Here is a 27982-nt window from a genome sequence, read left to right as displayed (position 1 = left end):
AGAATAAATTAAGATGTGTCTAACATTCAGCATGCTTATACAGTTACTGTGAGCATAGAAGTATGCTGATCATAAGCTCAAATGATGCCATTGAGTACAGCCTCATAAAGATGCTAGCTTGAATGTACATATTCTTTTCACAATAGTGATTCCCAAAGTGTGGGTCATGACCCTTTGATGTTCCAAAGGTTTACCACACACAAAAGAAATCTTTGCTACAAAAAAATTTATAATTTATAATTATATGAGTTCAAAATGTACTTGAAATTTCACAACTACAATCTTCTTGGGGTGCTGTATTAGGGTATAGGGTAAAAATAGCATTATGGAGAGAAACCAGCAACCACCTGGTCATTCCATTTCACTTATATGATACTCTTATTTTTCCGTTCTATTTTTTAAAAGGGACAAAATCTCATATCATGTCACTGGTGGGGAAAGATAAAAAATGAAGCAGTGGCTAAGAAAGGAAAGAAGTTAATAGTAAATCAATCTCAACAAAACAAATCAAGAAAAGATCATTAAAAACCTGTTGATTAAAGTTTTGATTAAAGGTTTGCATGTTTTCAGTTTTAAAAAGTGCCCCAGTTGGGAATGGATAAAGTATAGGCTGGAGGTGGCAAAAATTCCCATAGGTTGGAAAATCAGATATCGATAAAAGAGCTGCCTCTATTAAAAAAAAGTTATAAAAAGTTTTGAAACTTAATCTTTCAAAAACCAAAAAGTCTCTGCTTTGTTCTTTTTCTCTTCAATTCAAACCTGACCATCTATCACTGCCTCTCTCAAGTCCCTCTACTCAAATACAGGAATTTACGTTTTTATTTAACGCCCCTTTTATCTTACCAGATATAGCCCCGGCAGCAACAGTAGATGTTACGGGAGATTTTCTCTCGCTGATGTTGGCCAAGAAGGAGAAGAGCAGGCCATCCTGCGCCATAGCAAGGATGATACGAGGTAGGGGGAACATGGAACCCAACAGACTGGGGTAAAGGTGGGGGGAGGGCATCGTATTGTGATGGCAGCGGTTTGGTGTAACGTGAGGGACAAGGGGGAAAGAAGAATTAGGAAAGGTCAGCGAGTACCAAGGGAAGATTCAGAGAAAGTAGACAGATGTGGGTGGTAAGATCTGGGGGTTAAAGAACATGCTGCAGCGTGCCAGACTGGCAACGCTGTTGAAGAACAACATGCTGGGACAAGGATACTCTGATGTCAGCATGTAAAATTGTATGACTGCATGTTTTGCACATGCTGTTACTGTCAGTTTTAGTCCACATACCATGCGGTTTAGTTTGGATTAGTGCTGTTGCACATCTCCTTCTCAAGATGCAAGTTAGAAAATATGTCTCAAGTTTCCCAATAGAAAAAACAATGGAAGACTTATAGTATAGACACAATAATCTTGACTCCCTCAGCCAACTAAACAGAGACCTGGCTATGTAAAACACTTAATAATTAGTTTTTAATGCTAACGCGTGTTAGTATCTCACCTGCCAGAGAGGAAGTGACAAAAGTTGCATTTAGTGGGGTTTTGGTGCAGGAGTTGACCCTGGCCAAGGACTTTGATAACAGCCCATCATCAGCCATAGCCATGATCACACGAGGAACAGGGTACAGACAACCCAGCAAGCTAACATGGGGGGAAGGGCGTACCAAAATATAAAGTATCCACACGAGCAACCATGTGAAACATGCATAAGCAAAGACAACAGCACACATATGCAAGGAGCATCACATTCAACATAGATACAGCAGATTAAGACAAAAAAATAAATAAAAAAAAAACAGAACACAAGATACTTAAATATGTTGTGCATACATTTTAAGTTAGGAACACATGTGCAACACTTTGTAATGTAACTTTGTAATATGTAAATAACAATAATGCAATGTTTTGCAGATCTTATGCACCCATATTTTATTCACAATAAAACATGAAAAAAATCAATGTTTAAACTGAGAAAATGTACCATTAAAACAAAGATATTAGCTCATTTTTATATTTAATATTAGCTGAATTTAATATGTCTTAGTAAAGATGGGACAGGGCCATGTTGTTTGCCACTGTGTGGCATCCTCTCTTCTTTTAACAACAGTCTCGAAACATTCGAGAACTGAGGAGATCAGCTGCTGAACCTTTGAAAGAGGAATGTTATCTCACTCTTATCTGATATAGGATTTGAGCTGTTCAACAGCCCTGGGTCTTGTTTATCGTGTTTTTCACTACACGTTCATTTTCAATTAATTTTTTTTTATAGCACCAATTCATAAAAACAGCGCCTCAAGACTCTTTATACTGAAAGATATGGACCTTACAATAATACCAAGTGCTTGCTCAAATACCTTTCAGCAAGCACTTGGTGACAAAACTCCCTTTTAACAGTAAGAAACCCTCTGGCAGAACCAGGCTCAGGGAGCGACAGCCATCTGCCACGACCTTTTTGTGATGATCGGAGAAAAAATGTTTCATGTTAATCTTTTCAGCTGGTGAAAGGTCTGGACTCCAAGTAGGCCCTTTGAGCACCCTCTGCTACGATGAAGCCATGCAGTTCTAAGTGTTTCAAGAAGTGGTTTAACACAATCTTGCTGAGATATGCAAGTCTTTTCCTGAGCATATGTCGCTATAAAACCTTTAATGTACTAATGCACTAATGCATCCCCTTAAAATCAGAGATACATACTTTTGGACACAGCGATGACAGCATGCATAGTCTCCCTCTTCACTAGTCCAAAGGACATGGTGTCCAAGTTTACCTAAGGGAATTTCAAATTGCATTTCACTGGACCACAGCTTTGGCCCAGAGAAGACAGCATTTCTAGATCATGTTCATAAATAGTTTCTTCTCTGCATAATAGAGCTTTAACCTTTGTGAATCATGCCTGGTTTTAATGCGGTGTTGCCTGAGGGGCCGAAGCACACGAGCTTCCAATATTGATTTCTGGCTATTGCCTTTCGTGCAGCGATTAACCATTTAAGATAATATCAAAATGTTCTTTTTCAGCCGTTTGTTGCACCTATGCCCAGTCTGGTGCCATCAAATTCAAAATTATCATTGTATCGTATTTTTTATCATGAAATAGTAAAATACTCAGTTTAAATATTTGATATGTTTTCTATGTTCTATCATGAATAAAATATTGGTTGATTGTTGCTATTATTAATAGCTAAATATAACATATATGGACCATCATTTAAAGTGATTAGAAACTAATTGTTAGCAAAAAAAAATGTCACCTGCCTTAGCCTTTCTGAGTCCCTGTTACATAATCGCCTTCACACAGTGATGGTGCAGCTATATTCTCAGCAGCGTGTTTTATTTTTAGTTAAGGCATCAAATGCTTTCCGAAGTTAAATATACACTCTCGCTCAGGAACACAAACATAAATATATGTGTGTGTGTGTGTAGTTATCTGAGACAGAACCGTGTACACAACTGTACATTTAAAATGAATGATAGTCTTTGGTTACGCTCCAGAAAGCAGATGAGTGATTCTGAGTTTGCTAATCCTGAAATAGGGGAAATTCTGGATTTTCTGTTCCAAAAAACAGGAGCTTAAACTCTGAGTCGGTTACTGACTCCTGCCCTTCTGCTGCAGCTGTAGCAGCTGAGTGACAGTGTTTCATTTCCCCATTCAAACATCTATATTTTTTATAGGATTCCAGTTTGATTTTTTAAAAGAAAATTGCAGTTGGCTAATGATGACTGAGTGGACAATGCTGAATAAATGTCATGGTTCACAAGGAACAAATTTATATTCCTCAGCCTAATAGAATACCTACTGGTATTCACAGTTGCTTATCTTAGTGGTAATCAGTTCAAAGTTTACTCAGCAAGATCTAGTACATGTTCATTGTGCTTCTAAGTTCAAATCTCTTACCTTGTAGACAGAGCGCAAAGAGAGCCTACAGCTACAGCATATTTCGCGCCCCCCCAGCCCACATAATTAAAAGCTGTAGGCAGAGGGCTGTTGCTGTCCAGCAGGTAGTATGGCATCATGAGGGTGAGAGCACCAGAAACGCTGAAGTAGATCACAAAGCAGATGAGCAATGAGGATACGATACCAAAAGGAATGGCTCGCTGGGGGTTCTTCACCTCTTCACCTAGGACATATATAATATACAGACACAGTTAAGAGCCAAGATATGCAAATCTGCTTCTGTATGACGTCAATGGGTGCAGAAATATCTTCAGGTAATGTGCCATTTTTTGCTTATATTTATATTTGAAAAACATCGTCAGAAGACAGAAATTCTTACTTTTAGCGTTTGAACATGAGGCAGAAAAGTGAATATGTGAAAATTCAGTGGAACAAAAACACAGAACACGGTACAAACTCTACTGTTGGATGGATGATGGATGGATATTCAGATTTTGGAGGAGTTTTATGCTTTCATCTGAGAACTGTCCATTTGAATGCAGGGTGCAGACACTGTATTCAGAAAGGTAACATAATTTACAGAAGTGCTGCAGTTGCATCGAGGTGCATGCAAAATTTTATGGAAATTAACTGAATGCTAAGTGGCTGACTGAACCTGTAAATAGCAGTGAAATTACTTTACCTTCTTAGTTATTTCCTAAATCGCCCCATCGTCTGCTATACAGCTATGTCTTTGTTACTAGCCACTCCCAGTTCATTGCAAGGTTTGAAGATATTAGCTTATTTTTTCGGGGGAGCCACCATGCTGAGAGGCCTAACTGCTCAGCTGCAGGTGATTGTGTAGGAAGGCCTTGCTGTGTAATAAAACCGCATTACAGTGATGGAGCGAGTGCATAAGACGGACAGTTACGTGTCAAAGCAGGCCCAAAGTACTGTAAAATAAAAGAGCTCTGAAACGTGACGGAGACAACTGCTGTGTGGATGATATGTGTGTTTGTGTGTGTCTGTGTGTGTGTGTCAGGGGGAAATGGAGTTCATGCCAACTTAACTCTTACTGCCACACACACACACACGCAAGCAAAAAGATCATTGTGACTTTGTGTTATGTCTAACAATTGTAATTTAAGGCTAACTGGTCAGCTTGCCAGCCAGTTAAAATTCAGAAAACGTATGGGTGGGAAAAACCTTGTAACATGTATGAAGAAACAAGCCTGTTCACAAACTCTGCAAAACTCAGGGAAAAACCTCTGGAATGCCCTCTTCCAAAACCCTGTTTGTTCCCCCCTAACCTCAGTAGCAGTCTTTTGGCCTTCAGCCAGTAGCAGAAATGAGCCAAACGCAGTAAAATGCATCTTTAATTTCTCTCTTGCCCCCTGTTATGTAATACTTCTGGATGTTTAGGAAAACTCGGGGCTGAAACGGTTCCAAAAAGATTGAGTAACATTCCCCCCTCTCTCCCTGAAAATGGAAACACATCCATGAGGCCGTCAAAGGGATATGTATGTGAAACTGTGAGACGTGGAGCAGAGGGAGTCAAAAACAGAAGGTCAAAAGAGTTTGTGTTTTCAGGTCAGATCAGCACTAACCTGTGGTAGCAATGCAGTCAAATCCCACAAATCCATAGAAACAGGTAGCGGCTCCTGACAGGACACCGGTGAATCCAAATGGCATGAAGCCGCCGATTCCTAAACTCTCTGCGCTTGGCAGAACGTCTGTCACACTAAATCAGAGGAATATAAATAATATGAAATATAGTTCTAAAAGAATGTCATCCAGATTAAAAAAAATAGAGTAACAGAGACATTTAAAGGGAAAGATTCAGCATTGAATATGTCCTTACTTGGTGCTGTTTGTTGTATAACTTGCATGTAGGATCTCTTCAGGGTCTAGCTGCCAGTTTTTAATAGTGCCTTTGACGAATCCAGAGATCACCATGAACACCAAGACTAGGACATTGATACAAGTGAAGACCTTGTTCACCATTGCTGATTCTTTGACCCCAAATGCCAGCAGACCTTAGAATTGCAAAGGACAAAGAAATGGAAAATGAAAAATGTCTTAGGAAAATGTGTTAAGTGTAATATTAAATCTTTTCTATGTCTTCTTACTTGTAAGAATGATTATGATGAAAGCACCAAATATGTCAGGATACTCTGCCAGTGCTCCTGGTACATTCAGGGCCATGTACTGTCTGCAGAACTGCCCTATGGGGTTCCCTATCAACTCATCAAAGGTGGCGCTCCATGCACGAGCCACGCTGGAGGCACCTGAGACGAAGAAAAAAACATTCTTGAAGACAAATTTCTTCCTACACATGACCTTAAACTAGACAAAACAGAAACAATAAAGCAGTGCTGCTTTATGCTTACCAATGACGTAGGAGAGAATGAGATTCCATCCAGTGATGAAGGCCCACAGCTCCCCTACAGTCACATAGGAGTACAGATAAGCCGAGCCTGTTTTGGGAACACGGGCTCCAAACTCAGCGTAGCAAAGCCCGGCTAACACTGACGCTATAGCTGCTATCAGGAATGACAGCACAATAGCGGGACCTGTGGAAGGTGGTGGGAATTATATGATTAAAAACTTTCAGGTTTTTCCTCATTACACATGTTTTCACTATCAAAAGTAATGTCACTTGCCAGAATTCTCTCTTGCAACAGCACCAGCGAGCACATAAACACCAGCACCCAATGTACTGCCCACACCGAGTGCTACCAGGTCAAAGGTGTTGAGACATCGGCACAGACGGGAGTCCTCGCAGTTAGAGTTTACCACCTTCACCCTCATCAGCTGCTTCCTGAAAGTGGAAGCAGCGTGCAGAAGGCTCTTTATAGCCATGGATCACACTCTGGTCTCAGCAATAGGTTTAGGGGTTCAGAGGTCACAACCTAAAGATGAAAGACAGTAAGTTTACAAAACACGCTTAGTTTTTCATATCCCCTGCTTCAACAAAGGACTCCAATTTCTGACAATAGCTAAGGAAGCTCATTATAGCGCATTACTCATTGCAGAAAATAAACTAAAAGTATCTGCCAGGATTGTTACTGTTTAGCCCATGTTTGGATCATACAGCTAATTCATTTGCACAAGATAAACACAAGTAACAGAGAGTAGCAGCCTGACAAGTATCCAGACACCTTGTGAGAATGCACTGACCTAAGGATATGAACACAAGAGGTCATGTGGACAGTGCAACAGTTTTGCCACAGCTCACGGAAACTTCTACCCAAGGACAAGCTGATGTGAGAACACCGTCGTCTCACTTACCTCTGAGAATAATCAGGCTCACATTCAATTTTCCGGCCTAGCACATCACACGTTAATTATGAATTACACTGTATAAAAATGTCTAATAAATGAGCTTGTATCCAAACCAAGCAAAATTACACACATATATCTAAAGCCGACTTAGATGACGCTGTAAAATATAGCATATATAAATACAAATATAATATCACACGCAACCAGCCGCATTTTAGGGAATAAATGAAAATAACTGCTCAGTACAAAAAACACTGTACAGATATTTTCATGTCACTGAACTAAAAACCAATCTTAGCAGATCTAAAAATAAAAAAAACATAGAATCTTTGTAAAAAGGCAAGAAAATACAATAACTCATATTTACATTAAACAATTGGGGAAAATTTAGTAATGTGCTGGCACAATGAAATTATTCTATTCCTTGTTGCATCAAGCTGTCCACCATTATCAAAGTGAAACTGCTACAGAAGTCACACCTGCAGCAGTGTTGTAGAGGTCACTATAGTTTGCATGTTGTCAGTGATTATAAATGATGATACACGTGCAACAGTAAGCTCGATGGCCATTTATTAGATTTTCATAGGTGACTGCCTCTTCTATTTTCCACTATTAAGGGCCTAGATAATGAACATATGCCTTTTGATTAGATACACACCAATTGGTCCTTTATTAGTTAAATGAGAAAATCAAATGTTAATATTTTCCTGGTCGATTCTGACATTTACAGACAAAACAGTTGATAAAGAATATAATCAAAAGTGAAGATAAGTGTTAGTTCCAGCCTTCAATTACAGAATTGATATATCTGATTCATATACTGCATGACATAAAAAACTAGCATTTTTTCAAAGTAAAATGTGACTTCAGGTTGCCATTTCTCCTTAATGAGACCCCAAAAGTGCTACTGCTGTCAGACAATCTGCATGCCATGTATTAACCCTACATTATTTCACTCATTCAGCAAATGAAAGTGAATGGTTAACGTGTATAGACATGTAGAAAAGTAACAATACGCAAGTAAAAGTTGAGAAATGATATGCTTTATTCATCTTAAGAACAACCATTGTACAAATAATCTATTAAAATCCGGGACTAAACCAGAAGCACTAATACTGCATACTGCTTTGAGTATCACAGCATTGCACATGCTGCATCTGTCTATGATCTCAGAAGCTCATAAATACAAATTTGTAATAAAAATCCAATTTAGTGTAAAGATTTTAAAAAATGTTCTGGTGCAGTCATAAAGTCGTTGCAGAAAAAAAAATAAACAAACCAATGAAAATGACCTATATATATCACACAACCCCTGACTGACTTGAGTATATGGGTCAGTCTGGGGTCACAACTTTCTGTCGAAAAATCTACATTTTGTCAGATTTTGTTCAAATTGAATGAAATCTGATCATTCAAAACCAACTAAAATACGCCTTCTGAACCTTATGTCAAAGTAACCTGTTTGTTGTGAAGGCAGAAAAAGAACAGAGTACTTACTCAAACACACCTACAGGTACACTTCAGCACTCGACCTAACAACTCCTGATGAAATGATAAGTGACGACAGAAGGATTAAACTGTGCATTTGTTAACTTTTCTTTAAGCTGCTGTGAAGACTGTGGGGCTTTGGACAGTAGGTGATCTGAAATAGACTCCAGAAGAATCACATGGCTTGGCTATTCCAAGCAGCGGGCACACGTGCACACACGTGCACACATGTGCAGACTTAATTCCTGCAGACTTCGGATGACTTAATAAATGCATTTCTACCAGAAGAACTCTTGTACATAGACTAATATAACAGCAGCATTGTAGTTGCATATTACATTTATAACAGTATGCAATATAAAGCATGGTCCCTTGTAAGACACATTAAAAAGTATTTGGCAGGGTACTTTGGATAATATGTTAAAGAAGTGGAAGGGAGGAACTGAACAAAAAAGGGGTGTAAGCCCTTTCAACCAATGAAGTTAGACCATAAATATGAAACTTCTGGACATTTGGAAAATGGCTGGCTTGAAGAAGACCTAATAGTCATTCCATAAATAGCCTTAGTTGTTATTGTAGAGTCTTTACCTTACAATATAAAGTTCCTTGAGGTGACTGAGCTCGGAAAGAAACGCGTCTGGACTTCTTCAAGTTTCTTGAAGCTGTTTCACTTCTCATCCGAGGAGCTTTTTCAGCTCTAAGAGCAATTGGTGGAGAGTCCCAGATTTTTAACCCCTATTGGGAGTGTCCCTAAGAGGGTCCTGGACACTTAAAAATCTGTCAAATTTGATATCTGGGGTGTGGGGTTACAATGACTTAACTGAAGCTTTAAAAGAGCTTAATGTGATTGGTAGGCCTGAAAATTGCCTTTAATGAAATAATACATAAATGAATACATAAAAAATAAAGTATTCAGGAACACCACAAACAAAATGGGCAAGTGGGGTGTGCTTAATAGACAGAGCATGAGAAAACAGTGAGCAAAAGTATCCAAGGCAGTAATCAAATATAAAAGCACAAACATTGAGCAGTCACCTCTGTCGATCATTGAAAACAATCAAAACGCCCCCTGGGAATGCTAATTGAGCTTTCTCAGTAGCAGATGAATGATTCTATGTCCAAAAACAGCTGGAAAAATACCAGAAGTGAAGAACTGTTCATAAGTAAAAGAGTCAACTGGTATCTGTTTAAAAAAACAACCCCCACCCCCCCAACCTTGCTGACATGATGTCTATGAATGATTAATGGTTTGAAACTGGCAGTGTTTTTAGTTGGCAGTGAGTGAGGATTACTGTGTTTTCAGATAACCTCTGATTACAATCCAATTTCAAAAACATTAAGTGATCAAGATAAGAGGGATAGTGTTTTTAGGCTGAAAATTGCCCAATAAAGGGTTAAGTAATCTAGATAATTAGTCATGCAGGGAGGAGTGTGAGTTTTAACATTGCATTTCAGTTCAGCTACATGACAATGATTATTGAAAGAGGTTAGGAGTTCACTGGGATTCAGTAGGGCTGTTGTAACAGGATAATACTTACTGACAAGAGCATCACTGAATTTATTTGCAGTAAAGTCAGTGGTAGAGACAAAGATGGGCTAAAGTTTAATAAAAAGCTTTGTGGTATGATGAAAATTTATCCTCTACATCTAAGTTCTCTAGACTTTGATCAGGTCAGTCACCTTGTGAATGAGTGGATGCTTTAACAGACTATAGTTATGATTCAACTTTTTCTAGTTATACATACATGCTGTATGTAGGACAACACGTGTGAATGTTTAAACAGCTAGAATGAGTACCCTGACACCCTTTGACAGAGAAACAGAGAAAAGTGCAGAAAATGATGTGCTGTGTTTTTTTGTTTTGTTTCGGCAAATCTATATATTAAAAAGCACGACGAGCTAAAGAGTTCAAATGCAGAGAAACTGCCAAGAGAAACAAAGGACACTTAACACACTTTTTATAAAAATCAACACCTCTCTCACAACTTTGAGGAAGACTGGTGGCTGAATTTAGTCATACTGGCTTTATCATAAAGAAGTCCAAGTAAACTGAGATAATTAAATCACAAGTCACCTTTAAACAAAGTAACAAAAAACAGACAGAAAAAAACTGTATCAGTAACACATTTTGTCAGGTCAATAATAATAATAATAATAATAATAATAATAATAATAATAATAATAATAATAATAATAACAATAATAATAATGATGATGATGATGATAATAATACAGGATTTAACTAAATAGGTTTATTTTTGACAATGACAGCTTCTATTCGTCTGTACAGTACAGTGAATGGCTGAGCACAAATTCATTCAGTCCAGTGTGGAGGGCATTAGCATGGAAGAGGATGGATTATTGATTTAGTCATCTGTTTTCCTGTTTTCTTCATTTCATTGGAGGAAGAAATGTAAGTGTAGATATGGGACCAGACATTCCAGACTAGATTTAAATATTACAAAGGTCGAAATTGGACATTTTGTTCTATTCTGTTTTAAAACTACTAGCTAACTATAAGTGTGGGTAAGAATTAACTACAGGCCCAATGTTTCCTGTGCTGGCGTCTGTTAATGAATTTGAAACTTTTATCTGATAAAAAAAAGACATTTCTGTCTGAACGTAGCATGTCACTGTGAAGATAGTTAACGCTAGCAATGCTGGATAAAGTTAATGCTGTCAGCTTGATGAGGGCTAACACAGAGGAGGTAGAGGAAAAAAAGCCTAGCATTAACTATGGGACTGTGTTGGTATTAAATTTAGTAGCATTAGCTTTGCAAAGGTTAGACTGCGCCAGCAGGCCTGCTGTTGTTTTCCATAGCCGTTAGCATAACATCTTAAGCGCACACGCTGCTAACTACATGTATAAAACTAGCTGCAACTAGTTGTTTGACTGTATTTTAACCATGCAAATATTTGCATGAAACAATATCAGCCTTTATTTATTGACATGTATGCTAATTGTGCGCAGTTGCGCCAATGAAGAAGCTTTATTTCGCACAAACGTAGACAGGGGCGGGGCATGAAGCTGCGTAAAAGACAGGGTTCCTCTTCTGGAATCTCGGCATCCTGCAGCCTTTCTCCATAAAGCTGAATCTGCTAAAGCGCAGGTTTAATTAGAAATATAAAGTTTTTCTGCAACATCCTCAAGAAGGCAGCTCTGAAAGAAGCGTTTGGGAGGACTGGAGACAAACAAGGTAAATTTTCTAAACTGACATCTGTAGCTTCAGTAAGTTTTTGAGAGCAAATTTAAGAACCTACTTTTTTCCATAACACTGGAGTTATCAACTAGCTGTTGCAAACTCCATGACAAGTGTGTATGTTTCAGTGTACTGAAGAGGATCAAATAATTTACTCTAAGTGCTACAGTAAAGGCAATGGCTGAGCTGCCAACTGAGCGGGTTTTCCCTGGACCACCACCTGCCAACAACGGGCAACAACCTTCTTCAAGAAGGTAAGCATGACATCTCTCTCCCTCCCTCCTCTGTTTGTCTCCTCCGTTAAAAGAGCATCTCACAGGCAGTTCCTTTAGCTTCCCTGATGCTCGCCTCTCTTCTGTATTGACATTTTAATAGTTCATTCTTAACACGATGTCTGACCCGGTATGTTACAAAATCGTTGCTATATATTATTTAGAGCACGGGGACATTTGCAGGTGTTTTGGCTTGATGTGAATACTCTAGTAAATATTACAGGCATCGGCATTCCGTTTGCTGCAATCGCAAAAATGCGCACATGACTGGAGGAGGTTTTTCGTGATAGCTGTTAATAGAATCATTTATATACAAGGAGGAGGAAAAGTTTGTTTGTTTATTTTAAAAATAAATAAATAAATACTATTTCACTATATAAACCTGAAGTCAGTGTCTACCAGCTGGCCTGTATGTGTGAAGACACAAAAATGTATTTAACGTCACATCTCGAGTTATCCGCAGTTTAATTAAGACAGGGTTTTTAGGCCATGTGCGTAAATGCGCACCAGGCTGTGGGCAGTATTAACGTCAGGTTTTTGGATGTTATATTCGGACATTAATCTAGCACCATTACAAAGTAAAATTAACGAGTGCATTTTAGACAAACATTTCGATAATTATATATAATAGGGCTGATCGAGGGAAGTAACTTGAAAATGTCTCTGTGTGAGCGCACAGGGAAAAGATAGCTTTCCCAGGTGTCAAAATTTCTGTAGACATTCTGTCTATTCTGTCCAATCAGCTCGCTGAACAAGTGGATTTGGCTGCATGTAAAACAGGCTGCGTCTCTCCCTCCTTCTGAAGCTCCAGATTTTTAGTTCAGTTCGGCTCCATCATCAAAATCCTAGTATTACTAAAGAATAGAAATATGTGGCAATATGTGGCTCCCTTAAACAATAATGGTGAATAAATGAACATTCTTAGTGGTACCTGATGCGCTTTTTTGTCACAAACACATCAGGTACCAAAAAAGACAAGTTTTTTTAAATATATATTTTTTGAATGTTTAAGTTTGTTAAATGTAGTGCAAGGTGGTGAAGGTTTTTTTTTAAATCCTTTTTTGATGATTCAACGCAAAAAAGAAAGGTTTGAGATCACTTTGTACAAGTACAGTGTATCTTTGTATGTCTGTGTACACACGGACAGTGCTATGACAAAGTATTGGCCCTTTTCTGATTTCTCAGACCATCAAACAAATTGTATTATTAGACAAAAACCCCAAATAAATGCAAATTGCAGTTTTTAAAAGATGATTTAACTTATTAAGAGCCAAAAATATCCAGAATTTCCTTCCTGTAAAACAGTAATTGTAAAAAAGTAACTGGTTGCTCCACACTTGGCAACAGGAATTGCAATCAACTATCAACTGCTCTAACGTGAAATAATAATAACTTCACTGTCGAGGAATTTCAGCCACTCGTCTTTGCAGAATTGATTTTGAGTTCGCTATGATGAAGGCTTTTCCTGTATAAACAGCCTGTTTAAGGTCTCACCATAGCATCTCATTGTGATGTAAGAATTTGACTAGACCACTCCAAAACCTTCCTTTTGTTTATGTGTGTGTGTGTTTCTTTCTTTTTTTTTAAATCATTCAGAAGTGAACTTGTTGATGCGTATCTCAGATACCCAGGAAAATACTCAGTACTGTTTTACCAGTATCCCACAGGGAAAATATTTAACCTGTCCTGCCATAACAGAAGTAATGTCAAAGAAATCATTTCTTGAAAAATGTAGCCTGTTAACTTTCAGTTAGATTCAACAAATTAAGTACCTATCTAAGATTAAGTTAATTTAAGAGGTTTTATTCATTTTGCAAGTTATTTCGGTACAGATCGCGAAGGTAAAATATATTTGAGAACCTCCTAACAAACAGAGGGTACAACAAACAACACAATACCTAACACATGGAAATAATTAAATTATTGTAGGAGAAGAAATTAAGATAAAAGCTACAGAGTGTCACCCAAAACTATGCAGAAGTCATTTCAACTTGCAATGATCTGACAAACCAGAACATTTCTGTTTAGTGCATTAAGGTCAGAGAAGGTCAGTCACAGAAACAGTTTTCAGCGCAGCGTTCATGAAACCCCGACATCAGAATGTCAGTTTTTTTTATCTTGTGGTAACTGTGAGAGCATGTGCTGCTCTCCTTGAAACAAATTGAAGGTTTCAACAGAAAGAACAAAAGCTCACTATCAAGTGGGAAAAATCTTAAATATATGGAATTTACATAGTAGCATAGACTCCATTTTTTGCCAGTCTTCTAATGCCCCGCTTTCAGGAAGGCACCATGAGGTTGCTTCGTTTGTTTGCTCACATTTTCAAAGACCCAGCCTAGCCCTCATAAACAACCTAAACAGCTGATAAGAGTTACTCACCTATCAAGTTAACACAGGTGGAATACACTTAGATTTGGATGGTTGCAAGGTTAAAACAGAACTTGAAGAAACATTCCACCCTAAGGTACAAAACAATTATAAGGCAAAGACCTTTATAAAAATAATACTGAGAAAATTATCGGACTGAAAGCAGCAATATTGAGTGGCTGTATCTGTATACTAAGCTAAACTAGTTATACTAAAATAAAGACAATATAAAAAAACAGACGGCTAACTGTGAAAGATTGAACTGGTCACTGTCCGCATTTTAAAACGGACCTCACAGCTGGCTACAACAACATAAAAACCTCAGTTTAAAAATAGTGTCAAAGTAGAAAAGTTAAGTCATCTTTTCCACATCTAATTTTATTAAAATATAACTATAACAATATACTTTTTGTTTTTATAGTCTCTCTAGATAGCACAAGAAACTTTAGAGTGAAGACTTGGTTAGCTGTGTGTGTGTGTGAGAGAGGGAATAAAGAAAAAAGAGAAAGCTCTCATTTAAATTAGAGCAAATTCCAATGAAAATCTGCCGTTGAAACATTTGATAATGTTATGGTGTGTACTGTACCGTTTGAAGTACAGGGTTCACTCAGTCATCAGAGCTATAATCTGTTCAAATAAACACCCAGAATTCCACAGATACATTTTATGCATACACAGAAAAGCACTAAGTGATGCCTGTCCAGCAGAATTAGGAAGACACCCACTGATAATTAGATTGAATTAAATAAAGTAAAACATTTTTGATCACCCTAAGTCCAGCCCCTAAGACGCACTCCATTCTAAAGCCCTCCAAACCCAAAGAATGAGCCTGATCGGTCTCACAAAAACACTGCTTTCCAAACACCAGCCAGAGACAATTAATTATAACAAAATTCAAATAAATCTATGTAAGAAAAACAGTCTTAGATAGAAAGTAGAGACAGCTCTTAACGCAAGGACACAGAACATGCGATCAGTGTTTGACTGGTCAGTTTGAAACAAAGACACATTTCCTCCTGGAATGGAAATCATTCAATGAAGTAAGGAACACTTACTTAAACCACTTCACTTCTGTAATTCCAAATTTCCACGAGCTAAGCAACATTTCAAAATAAAAATATATTCCCAGGAGAAGGACACAGGGCATGATTGGCTGCCTGATATATGTCAACATGCCTCCACCCGAGGGACAGTGAATGACCTACACACCCACACAGACACACAAACTCAAACATGCACATGCGCACACAGGCATATAATATAAATTTATGTATTTATTTATATATATATATGTGTGTGTTCTGTTTTTCCATTATTGTGATACGTCATTATCAGTATCACCATCGCCCGCCTCTGCTGGTACTCGATATCTTAATAACCATTTATACACATATTTACTAAAGCTAGACTTGCTTATATTTTTCACACTGCTTTGATAAGTCAAAGTCAAAATCCAGTTGCAACTTGCTTCATCTTAACTGTGATGGTATAAACAGAAGCTACACATTGTTTAGGGAAAATGTGAGCTCATGCTGGTCTGAGCTGAAGCTATCTAGATAATGAACATATGCCCTTTTCTAGAGGAAACAAGTGTAAATATAAAATGAACTCACTGCAGTAATAGCAAACAGTACTGTGCATGCGAGAAATTAGATTTCCTTGTTGACATGACAGCCTTAAAGTTTCAGAAAGTTTTCATATTGACGTAAATGGGAAAGGATTTAACACCTCAGGATGAGGTATTTTTCTCATTCTCATTGCAGTGCCTTTGCTTTCACCACCACCTGTGGTTTTAACCAGAGTCTGAGACCTGCTCAGTCATGATTTTAGGCCAGTTTGAATTTCTGCACAGTACTTCAAATCTTACAGCCACCCTTTTCCCTACATGCATTACAGGCCATTGTTGGATAAGTTCAACTGCAGCTCTGATAGATTCAGATCTAGCAGTTTCCAGGATTTATTATTCATTTTTAATAATTTTGGCTACTGACCATGTGCTTTAGGTAGCTCATTATTGTAGTGTTGCATTAAAACAAACTTCTTTCGGTAGGATACAAGTGCAGGAAAAAGGAAATTCTAAATGCTTGCAGAGAGACCACTGGGTGCTCCTAATTTTATGTAGGAAAACACATTTCTCCCCCAGAAAATCATTCCAAGCTGGGGTACAGTACTACTAAGTTACCAGTTCGGTAGTACTTGATCACTTTCCTGCATTTGTGACACAGAAATGATAACATTACAACAGTAGTATTTTACCTTAATGGGCAAAAGGTATCTAAGGAATTGGATGCTTCCCTGTGAAGCCTAAGACGATGAAGCTGTAGAACCCCAAAACACAGTCTCCCACTTGGTGAAAGTTTGGTCTTTAGATGCAGTGAGGAGTTTCGGGGTTGCTCTATTTAACGCATTGAGATGGAGGAGGAGATAGAGGTGCAAACACGCAGCTCGCCTGCTCATTACTATTAGCCATTGCTATGATGCAATAACCTTCTGGCTTAAACTACACTAGATGATTAAGTCACACACCTGACAACTGTTGAAATCAATAACTACAAAATTCACGTGTCTGGAAATTGGTAGTCTGCAATTTTGGAGGGCACAACTGCTCCAGTTAACTTCCAAGTCAAAAAGATAAGAAACATACATTTAAAAAATATATATATATAACGAGGAAATTATAGCCATTTTATGGATGATTTGTTGTTTCCAGAGGATCAAAGGTAATTGACTGATTAGTGGTTGGCTGTGTGAGGCTTATTCTCTCGATATTTCATTGCAATAATAAGGGAATAGTTGGACTTGTATTTGGCAGCTGTTCACTGGAATTTCTGATATGCTAAAAGTTGAAAGACCTGTATAGGCAAGGGAGAAGGTCATAATTAGACAATTAGAATTAGGCAAGTTAGACTTTGCTAGAAAACATCTAAAAGAGGCCACACATTCATCTATCCATCTCCTTCATCCATCCTCTTGTCTGCTTATTATGGAAGCAATGTTATGGCATGTGCATCTACGGCTGCCAGCGGGCCAAAAGTGTGTACTAATGACGTGACTGCCGATAGAAGCAGCAGGACAAATTGTGATGTGCACAGGGCTGAAGCATCCTGCTAAAACAACCCAAGAGACTTAGTTTATCAAGCCAAAGATATTCTTCTATTTGTGCTGCCCACAGGCTGCAGATAGTAAAGCTAGTAGCTAAATCTGGTACAACCTTTTCTCTTAGGAGATTAAAGTTTTTCTTTTGTTTGTACATGGCCCCTGACAAATAAAGTGGAAATGAAATGAAATAAACATGAAAAAAGTTAGTCAGGTCAATAAACGATGCTGATCATTCATTTTTGTGTCAATAACTTTTATGCATTATTAGGCTGTGCATTTGAAATATCGTCAGCATGTGGTATAACAGAGGCATTGTTTTGAGGTGAATGAACAGCAAAGTAAAAACACAAAACCTCATGTCAGTATGGATGGATGGATTTACAACAATATTATTTTAACTTTCTCAGTAACAACTGAATGATTTTTGAGTTTACTACCAGCTGGAAAAAATACCAAGTAGCAAACCAACTGTTAATAAGTAAAAGAAATAAATGAGCAACAGCAGATAGTATCTCTTTAAAAACTGGGTTGACATATCTATAGCACAAGCAAAACTTAAGCTGAGAAACTATTCTGACCGCAGGATAATGATTAACATTTTGTACCCAGTGTTATATTTCCTTAAAGTAGAAATATATCGGTGCAAGTCCCTGCACCAGTTATTTTCTGGTTTAAACTTCTTCCTTGGAGAACAAATTACATGATATAAAAGAATTATACTTTTTTTTAATCTTGCAGCTTTAACTGCTTTTTGGTAGTTTATTTTATAAATTCATTTAAAGTAGAGAGGGCTGTCGCATTTTGAATTAGTGTTCATTTGCCTTCCAACTTTCTCCATTCCTGAACTAAAGGAACTAAATAACAGGAGTTGGTGTTATGCTTTCTCCATTTCAGTTTAGCAACACACAATGATTACTGAGGGAGGTTAAAAGGTCATTAGTGAGGGTGAAATTTTAAAAGTGTGAACAAAAGAGATCCATTCAAAACATCGAGCTTGTGGTTTGATATAAATTTGTCCTCTACATCTCGGGCCTCTGGGCTGAGATGAGGGCAAGAACGTAACCTTAGGAATGAGCAGGTACTACAACAGACTATAGTTGTGATTCAACTAGTTGTAGTTATGCATACAACACACATGAATGTTTTAAGAGCTAGAATAAGTACCCGGCCACACTGTGACAAAGCAACACAGAGAAGTTATGAAAATTATGTGTTGATTTTATTTTACCTGTGTTATCTGATCACTTATATTTGCAGCAATATCTTGGTATCATCTTCAGTTCCACACGGTAACATGTTGTGTTTCTTATTGGCTAACCAAGATAGAGGTGGTATGCCCCACAGGGTCACCTTGAACCCGTAAACCTTGTCAGTTGTAACTGAACAATGTGTATCAATAGTTGGCACCACCTCTATGGACAAACAAAGAATAAGATGAGTAATACAGTATCAGTAACAGTTAGCCACTGTGTCAGATCCAAATGTTTCATAAAGACATAAATTGTTTCCACAACACTTGTCAGCATTACCAAAAATCTAGGCCTCTTATTTGAGTAAAATCACATTTCTAGTATATTAGTTTTTCAGATCAATTTAAGCCAAAAGCAACAGAATGTTATGTAAGTAAGTCGAACTTGAAGTTAATCTAAACACAAAAATAAAAAAGAAGATGAAAAATAGCCAGCATGGATTTTACCATGTGAGAGGGCGGACCCAAATGCAGCACTCAGGAAACAGGAATGACTCAAACAAAAAATCTGCTTTAATGTAAAAAGTGAAAGGTACAAAAATGTTGTTACTATAGACATTATCAGACTGGGGAAGTAAACAAAACAGAAGACACAGAGAACAACAGAAAATAAAACAGAAAGACACAACTGAATGGAAGCAAAGGTTAACTTGGCATAAGGGTGGAGAGAAAGACTAGACAGAAGAAAACATAAAGATGAAGGGCAATGCAGATTAGGACACCAAGGAACACAACAGGGTACTAACCCAGTGTAAACAGTAACTGCAACTAAGAAGAACCAAAGACTCAGAGGAATACAATAAGTCTTAAGAAGATAATCGAAAAGAGACACAGAAAATAGACAAAGCTTTTAAACATGTAAACACAGGGAATTAAATGAAAGCAGCCATTCAACAAATAGTACACTATATATTAACTATAAAGGGACCAATACTTAGTTGAAAATGATGAACTAAATATATCTAAGGGAAGCAATATTACAAAAGAAACAAAACTTTTCTTTTGAAATATTTTGTCCTTTTAAAAATACAAAGGAAACATTAGCTCACAATGTCAAACACAGCGTTCAAAATGCAGGGATCATGACAGTCCCCCCCTTTTCTTAACAGTCCTACTCCCCATACTTTCCTAACAGAGGGGCATACAATATCAAAGTAAGTACTCATAATGCAGAGACGAGTAGGTCTCTGCGTTATGATAAACTCTAAAGTTCTTATCCTGCATTAAAAATTCAGAATGTTATTGCTATTATAAGTAATAGAAATTGACAAAGCAACATCAGATATATTAAGTGAATTGAAATGACTTACTCCTGGAAAATTAGGGTGTGGGAATTGTGGTTTTTCAGTAGCAGCTGAATGATTTTATGTTCAAACAAGTTGGAAAAATATCAGAAGCAAGTCAACTGTTAATAAGTAAAAGAAGGAAATGGGCAGCACCTGGGCATCAGGTAGTAACTCCTTAAACAGATTGGTTGTTTTGGTGGACATATTGTTTTAAAGTCAAACTAAAGTGAAACTATACTTGCGAGAAAGAAAAAAAGAGGCTGGAAACATGCCAGGCTGGCTGGTAATAACTAATAATACTTCTACTCTTCCTCCTCTTTCCTGACGCAGGTAAAAAATACTAATGTTTTTAGGTCAGGTCAGGAATAGTTTATGCTGTCTTTGCACAAAATTAAAAGGAAATAAAAAGAAGGCTGTATTTATTGACATCTCTGGAATCACTTTTATGACTGGTGGTGGTCAATAAATAGCTACAAAACTCTGAAAGTGATACTGTTTCAGTGTAAAGCGTGACTTATTTCATTGTGATTGGCTAGTCAACTTATAGTTGCAGAGTTTTTGTTGCCAAAGATGAAAAAACAAACAAACAGAAAAGCACGACTGCACTTTTGACCTAATAAGCAAAAATGTAACTTTATATTCCAAAGTACTATATTTCTGTATACTTGTGATATATATTGATTTTTATATATAAACCTGGCCTTGAGCGCAGCAGAGACTGTGACAAATATAAATATATGCCAAGAAACAAATACACTTGACACAATGTAAAGTGAGTGAACTCACCACCCAGATCATATGCAGTAACATATCGAGAACTTCAAGAGCATATGTTTAACTGTTAGGTTATGTTACGTTGATCAAAAGATCTCTATCATCAACATTTTACAATGGACTTAATTCCCTTCATAGTAGATTATTACTCTGTAGATTACGCCAGGAAAAAGTGGAACTCAGAGTTATTCAGAGTTAAAGCATAAAAAGTATTCTGGTTATCACAAAGAACGAAAAGTTACAGGTTTCATAAATCCCTATCCACTCAATACAAACCTTCTACCTGGAATCTTATTCTTAGCATTCATATTTCAGCAACAAATCAATTCCAAAAGCAGGAACACACAATGTCTGAGTGTGTTACTCATAACTGTGATGGGTATAAATAGAAGCCACAAATCAGGTAGAGACACAGTAATGAGGAAATATGAATAAGCCCTTCATGGTGCGGAAGCCTCCATAATCTCAGTGATCCTGGAAAGCTTACACACACACACATACAAACGCACAGACACACACACTTATTTAAGTGTGTAGGGGTTACAGATAGACTAACACAGTCAGCAACTTGACCACTAGTGACCCACATTTAGGGGTGCTAAAGTTAGACTGACTCGAGCTGGTCTGAGCTGCAATGGTCTAGATCTGAAAGGTCAGATTACTCTTTCTTTAAATGCCTTTATAACATGAACTCTTGTTGATTATATGTTACTGTATAATGAGCCTCTCTATTTTTCTCAAGGATATATGTTATATGTATACATACAAAAAACTCATTGTGTTAATAGCAAAACAATAGATATTCCACTTTATTTGAGTTTTGTTTTGTTTTTTGCAGAAAAAAGAATAAAATGTCGACTTGTCAGATTTTAAACTTGACAAGTCAGGACCCAATTAGGAGACAAGTATTTAACTCTTAACACCTTCATACTAACCAAAGCAGGATCTGAATCAGTTTGAAGATGTGTTATGTTTTCCATTATGGTACTTACTGCACAGCAGCTTTACTTTACTCCTACTTATGGTTTGCAGTCAGATGTTAGTGGCCACTTTCTGCTTTCACTCTGATTTAGATTGCCGAAACTCCACCCACGACACATTAGGGTTCAAGACCTTCTCAATCCTGGATTTAGGCTACTTTTAAATAGCAAAATGACCCTAGCTCAGATCCAACCTAGAGATATCATAGGCTCTGTAGTGGATCTGCAAACCAGGTCCAGATTGCAGTCCACCTGCACAGCAGGATGGACGCAAAACAGATAAGGATCACATATTCAGCCCCATCTGGACCGGATCTATTTTGGATTCGTTAGTAGTAACTCATCTTATCAATATTTGTATAAAATCTGTCATCCTTCCAGAATTAAACAGAAATTTCTAAAAATGTATCTGACCAAAGTGTAGATAGCTCTAGAAATGGTAAATGGACTGTTTCTTATATAAGCTTAACTGCGTTCTACCGAAAACACGTTGGTGTGCAGACTGGAGCAGCCAAGAATCGGACCACCAATATTCCCTTTAGAGGATGAACTGCTTCTCCTGAGCGGCAGCCTCCCCAATAAAAGTTAGATATTCCTTATTCCTTATAGCATGTTTGCTTTTACTGATGCATTCATTAAATACCTAGGTTCAGTGCGGTCACTGCTCCCCAGCTACTTCAGGCCCTCCCAGCTAATGTTTGACTTACAAGTTGGTTTGCTAGCTTGGTCACTGAAAAAAGAGAGGATCTCATCCTGCAGTTGAGCAGCGTCTAACGCCACTGTTTTGGACTGTTGCTAGATGTACTTTATTGATTAATCTAGTTTGGCTTCCCGTGTCTAACAAAGACAAGGTCTGACCATAAAGTATCATTGAGTCCTCTAATAAAATGTCTTTTCTTTATGTGAAGCAGTAGTAGAATAACAACTAGAACAGCAGCTCACCTTCTTGAACGTCCTCTGTCTACTTTCAGGTTGAAGGTTTTAAGATGTCATGACATATGGCGGCAAGGGAAACATGACTCTCACTGCATCTATAATCACACAAGCAGCAACTTTAACAAACCTCCATTTAAAATATCATAGTGTTAGTTATAGTGTAACCAGTAGGCTTTAATCTTAAAGTCTGCCTTAATGATATACTAAGTACACTTTAGCATACTTGAATGTTCCAGATTTTAAAAACAAAATCAACCTGTTTAATTGTTTTCAACATTTTATGATATAAGAACAAACTTCTCTCCCACCCATTTTCTGTCTGGCTTCTTAGCACCAAGCCACAGACCAACTCTGGAAGTAGCAACATCCCATTGCAATTTCTCCAAAAGATGCATTGTATACTGCTCCTTGGTTTTTCTTGTGAATCTAATAAGGTAATAAATCTAATAGGGTAATCAAGGAAATGTTAGTCAGCTAAAGTTGCTAAGGCCTTTACAACTTTGGATTATGGCTTGTGCAAAACATTCAATCAATGGAAAAAAATAAGTGGATTAATCTATAATAAAAATAATCATTAGTGGCAGTCCTAATAAATATTCAAATAAGTTTATTGTCAACAAAGAATGACTTGAGGACTGCAGTTCAACACCCCTGACCTAGTGCATGCATGCCACATGCAGGCTTATAATGCGTCTGAACCCTTAACGTAACTTTACATGTGCAAATCAGCTCTTAAAATTACTTGGCTGTCAGTACTTAATGCACCTGTTATAATATTAATAAGGTTTTTAATAAGAACATAAAACGAAACATAATGCGGGATTGAAAAGTATCTCGAATGAGACTCGCATTCAGAGCCCCTACACTTTGAAGGTGTGGTTTGTGATGTCGCATGGATACTAGATCTCTATCTTTTGGATTTTGTGCCATGCTTTATTCTGCAGGAGATAACTGGAGGGTAATTAGGTGCATAAGTTTCAAATGAGCTCGGCTCTGTGGCTCTAATTTGTTTTATAGGTAAAAACTGTCTTCTCTCATTTGAAATGGCTAATGTTTGAAGTTTTGTACTCTCCAAGAATGCACCTTTAGACATCACCAAATGTTTGTGACAGGTTAAAATAACGTTAACTGTAAGACTTATTTATTGATGTCCAGTCAGACCCCTGACTTGTGACCTAAAAAAAACAGCTTCACCAAACCTTTCCATTTCAGTACCAAAAAACTCCAAGCACTGCAGAATGCAGAACTTGTTCACTCGATATTCATCAAAGTAATTTTTAAGGTGAAACTACTGAGATAAATCAAGGACATTAACTTGCCAAGTATTTAGTTTGCTTTCTGGTTAACTAGCTCATGACAGCAGATGATCGGTTTACAATCACAATGCATTGTTTCACTTTTTCCTCTAATATCACCTGCTGTTGTTATGAAAATTTGTCTACATTGTAAGAAATGAAGGTTTAAATAACTTTTTAAATTTTTGTTTGTTTGTTTTTTAGGAATTTTTTTTCTTTATAACGTTTTTTCTTTTTAGGTGTTATGATGCCAGAGATGCCCATAAAATTGCCCAGATCAACCGATTACTTCCCATAGGCTGGTACTTCACTGGAGCTGCACGGTACCAGATGATATCTACCCTGGGAGAAGGAGCCTATGGCACGGTTAGAAAATTCATTAGGCTCAATGACATGAAGAGCGTAGCCATCAAAATAGTTAAGACTGATTGCTTCAGAAATGGACTGGCAAACTTGGAGGTAGGAAAGACTTGGCTTGATGCAGTTAATCCAACAATTGTATTTGAAGAAATTCCTCTAAAATATTTACTTGAAGCTAAAACTCATATGTTGCCAGGTGGCTGCCCTGCGAAAGTTAAAGTTATACAAATCTGAAAGGTATAACTTGGTTCAGTTTTACAACGTTCTTACCGATGGGCAAAAATTATGTCTCGAATTTGAGCATTTGGACAAGAACCTTTATGAATTCATGAAGGAAAGACAATTCCGACCGCTCGCTCTAAAGTCAGTTAGAGCCATCACCCAGCAGGTGTGTTTAACTGTATTCTCTACATAAATAACGTTTTTCAGATGGATGCTGATTACATTAATACAAAGGTGTGTGGGGTTGTTTTTTTTGTTTGGGTTTTTTTAGATTGCGAAAGCGCTGGATCATTTGAAGTCTGTACGTTTGATACATGCAGACCTCAAGCTGGAAAATGTGATGCTTGTCAACCATCAAAAACAACCATATAGGGTCAAAGTGATTGACTTTAGCTTGGCATGTGACACCTCCGCTGCCTCGATGGGCTCTTACATTCAGTCCCGTTCATACCGGTTAGTAGCTGTAATCAAAGTGGCTTTTTCTCTTAAAGGTCAATACTGGATAGTCCCCTGCTGTTTCTGTGATGGGCTTCTTGGCTGTATAACTATTCCAGTTGTCACTTTTGTTGTTAATAATTGACAGTTGCTGTTTTTCCTGTTTGTCCTAAATCAGGTCCCCAGAGATTATTCTCGGGGCTCCATTTACAGAGGCCATAGATGTATGGTCTCTGGGCTGCATTGCTGCTAATCTGTACCTTGGCTCCATGCTCTACCCTGGTGAGAATGAATATGAGGTGGTAAGTATAACTATGACTAACGCTTCTCCTTTGAAGAACTTAAAGCTTTATTTAAAGGATTACAACACATTATATTAAAGTTGTTGGACTCTGAATTTGACCATTTGGTCTGTATTTCCAGATGAGGTACATAGTGGAGACTCAGGGCCAGCCTCCAGGCAAGATCCTCGACAGTGGGCTCAAGACTGCCTTTTATTTTGACACGCAGTTGTATTTCACCACCAGCACGTGGAAACTCAAGGTTCTTAGTCCTTTACAATTACTGGTTAATCGTATATGCCATTCTCTAAAAATGTCAAATATTTTCTTAACCTTGTTTTTCAAGAAAATTGCCAATTTTTATCAGTCTACAATTTATCGGTGCTAATGAGTTTCTTGTCTTTTCAGACACCTGAGCAGTTTGTCAGTGAGACAGGGATTAAGTTCACCGAGAAAAGGATGATGAAGTTGACCTCTCTTGATGACCTTAAAAACGTAGGTGTACTTCTTGACTGTTCTATTTTATATGTTTAAAACTAAATATAGATTTTATTTATAGAATAAATATTTAAACAAAACCCCCAAAAAGAAACAACTTAAAATTCAGAGTTTTTAGGGGACTTTTCTTTCTTTGATGTTTCAGCTCTGGTTCACACGTCATCAAAATTATACCAGTAAATCCGCAGAAATCTGTGATCTGCTGGTGTTTATCGAGCTGCTTAAAGGAATGCTTCAGCTTGATCCTGAAAAACGGATGACGCCCAGTCAGGTGCTGCAGCACGACTTCACAACACTGCGCCACATTTTGCGCTTGTACCCCTACAGCTTCCAGTAAGATATTACTTCTCATTTGAAACACTGATTCTCCTTTAATGTCCCACTGGACATGGACACATACAACACATTTCCACTGTGAGCACATGTTCTGTATCTCTCTTTATGTGGAAAATGTTGTATTCAGATGAGTGAGTCAATAATTTGCCACATGGCTTGATTGTTTTGCAGTGTTAACTCTTGCTTTCAGAAGATGAGCATCTGTCAGTAACGGCTGGTGGTACCTGTGTGCAGGTCTCTGCAGCAACCATCCTCCAGGACCAGCCACCCTACCCAGCAAAACCAACCTTGCCCTCTAGCTGAGCACAGCATCCAAGTGAGGCGCCATTCTCACTCTAGGACCACCTGTCCTCCTCTGCAAAATCATCCTTGCCCTTCATCTATGCGCTACAGCCCTTATTCCAGAACAACCCACCTTGCTGAGCAAAATCATCCTTGCCTTCCCGTGTTACACCACTGCTGTTGCTTCAGGACCATCTGTCCTCACCATCACAATCATCCAGCTGTGTGCTACTGCCTCTACTTTAGGACCACACACCCTCCCCAACAATAAACACTTTGCTCCCTAGCTCAGCACGGCACCCAAGTGCGGTATCACTGCCTTTACTGCAGGACTACCCATCCTTGCAGCAATATCCTTCTGGCCTTGCAGCTAAACTCCACTGTCTTTACTCTAGGACCACCCATTCTGCTTAGCAATGCCGTCCTCACCCTCCAGCCAAACACTGCACCCCTGCACAAAGTCTTGGACCACAGTGAAGTCCTTAGCAAGACTCACCAAATCAAACCAGAGTCTTAAAAAAAAAATTAATGACCGATTAAACAATGTGTGTAAGAGTCTCTGACCAATCTGAAAGATCATTGTGATATAAAAAGGATTCCATTGTTCTGCTGAGCCATCTTGCACAAGCGTTGGATGTAGGACAATTATAGCTCACCACAGAATACTGTATCAATCCCTAAACAAATTATGTGGAGAAAGATGAACAATGGGGAAGACTATGTTGAGAGGCTGCATAGGAGTGCCAGATGGAACTCTTGAGATTGCAGCATCCACACTTTTAATCACATCTTCCTTATTGAGACTGATCAACGGGACACTGGCTGAGCACAAATGCTGGAGACAGACATTTCTGCTCAGGAGTAAACAAAAAAAAAGAAATTAAAAAAAAAATAGACCTGGTAGGTTATATGTACCAATCCCTTATAAGAAGAAGTCATAATTAAAAGCAATCTGTTGCCATCATTGCAATAGTCAGGGGGCTTAGACCATTTAAAATTTGTTTTTCCAATGAATTACTTTATTTTCACTGACATGTTGTTGTATGAAGTACTTATTCTTTATTGTATGTTCCAATAAGTGGAACAATATTAAAACAATAAACTTGTGATTTCTCTAATTTAAGAACCAGCTTCATTTTTTAAATTATTCTAATGCATCATGTTGACAGGGTTAGTAATGTTTTCCACAGGTCAGTTTGAGGTTCTTTCATAAAATACATACCCTTTAGACAGTGGGTGCCATTTTGCTGAAAATAGTGAGGGGAGGGAAAGGGGGGTGGGGGTGTAGACTTCGAAATAAAAGTGTGTGTGTGTGTGTGTGTGTGTGTGAGTGAGAGAGAGACGGGGAAACAACCCAGACTCTCAAGCCAAAAGTCTGCTACAGTAATTGGGGAAAATAAGTAATGTAACTATTGTAGTAATTACAAAAATATCAAACGCTGTCTCTCTGAAGTTCGTCAATAAACGGGGTTGGCGATAGCA

General features: G+C 37.9%; 2 protein-coding genes across 7 annotated transcripts in view; one reads left to right on the top strand and one right to left on the bottom strand.

Moving 5' to 3' along the window:
• Positions 1-27982, bottom strand: part of slc7a1a (solute carrier family 7 member 1a) — a 32548-nt gene that overhangs the window by 3673 nt on the left and 893 nt on the right. Inside the window, exons 2-9 of one of the 4 annotated variants that reach the window (XM_035911672.2) lie at positions 22798-22886; positions 6519-6767; positions 6246-6428; positions 5985-6143; positions 5717-5891; positions 5463-5596; positions 3877-4099; positions 844-980 (exon numbers count right to left, since the gene is read on the bottom strand). In XM_035911672.2, the coding sequence (XP_035767565.1) occupies positions 844-980; positions 3877-4099; positions 5463-5596; positions 5717-5891; positions 5985-6143; positions 6246-6428; positions 6519-6717 (1210 nt within the window). In that variant the 5' untranslated portion in view covers positions 6718-6767; positions 22798-22886. Of the gene's footprint in view, positions 1-843; positions 981-3876; positions 4100-5462; positions 5597-5716; positions 5892-5984; positions 6144-6245; positions 6429-6518; positions 6768-8637; positions 9193-9216; positions 9516-22797; positions 22887-27982 lie in introns of those variants that run through there. The other 3 variants (XM_087847306.1, XM_035911673.2, XM_006800058.3) reach the window with 3 other exon arrangements.
• LOC102779199 (homeodomain-interacting protein kinase 1-like) lies at positions 11697-27602 on the top strand. Of its 3 annotated transcripts, none has more exons than XM_035911674.2 (10): positions 11697-11825; positions 11957-12082; positions 24326-24545; positions 24643-24834; positions 24940-25121; positions 25282-25405; positions 25527-25646; positions 25793-25879; positions 26028-26215; positions 26453-27602. In XM_035911674.2, the coding sequence occupies exons 2-10, from the start codon at positions 12006-12008 to the stop codon at positions 26769-26771; spliced, it is 1509 nt and encodes a 502-aa protein (XP_035767567.2). In that variant the 5' UTR covers positions 11697-11825; positions 11957-12005; the 3' UTR covers positions 26772-27602. The 3 variants fall into 3 exon arrangements, with proteins under 3 accessions (XP_035767567.2, XP_006800124.3, XP_006800123.3); XM_006800061.3 differs by having other exon boundaries at positions 26390-26587; XM_006800060.3 differs by lacking the exon at positions 11697-11825 and having other exon boundaries at positions 11955-12082; positions 24291-24545.

The sequence above is a fragment of the Neolamprologus brichardi genome, chromosome 10 (assembly GCF_056152115.1).
Source record: "Neolamprologus brichardi isolate AB-2024 chromosome 10, ASM5615211v1, whole genome shotgun sequence".
Taxonomy (NCBI): domain Eukaryota; kingdom Metazoa; phylum Chordata; class Actinopteri; order Cichliformes; family Cichlidae; genus Neolamprologus; species Neolamprologus brichardi.
This window is presented reverse-complemented; position numbering and strand designations above follow the sequence as displayed.

Coding starts and splice junctions, on each gene's coding strand:
- LOC102779199 (XM_035911674.2), top strand. CDS start 12,006: ATGGCTGAGCTGCCAACTGAGCGGGTTTTCCCTGGACCACCACCTGCC. Junction 24,546..24,642: donor ATGGACTGGCAAACTTGGAG/GTAGGAAAGACT, acceptor ATATGTTGCCAG/GTGGCTGCCCTGCGAAAGTT. Junction 25,880..26,027: donor CTCTTGATGACCTTAAAAAC/GTAGGTGTACTT, acceptor TTGATGTTTCAG/CTCTGGTTCACACGTCATCA.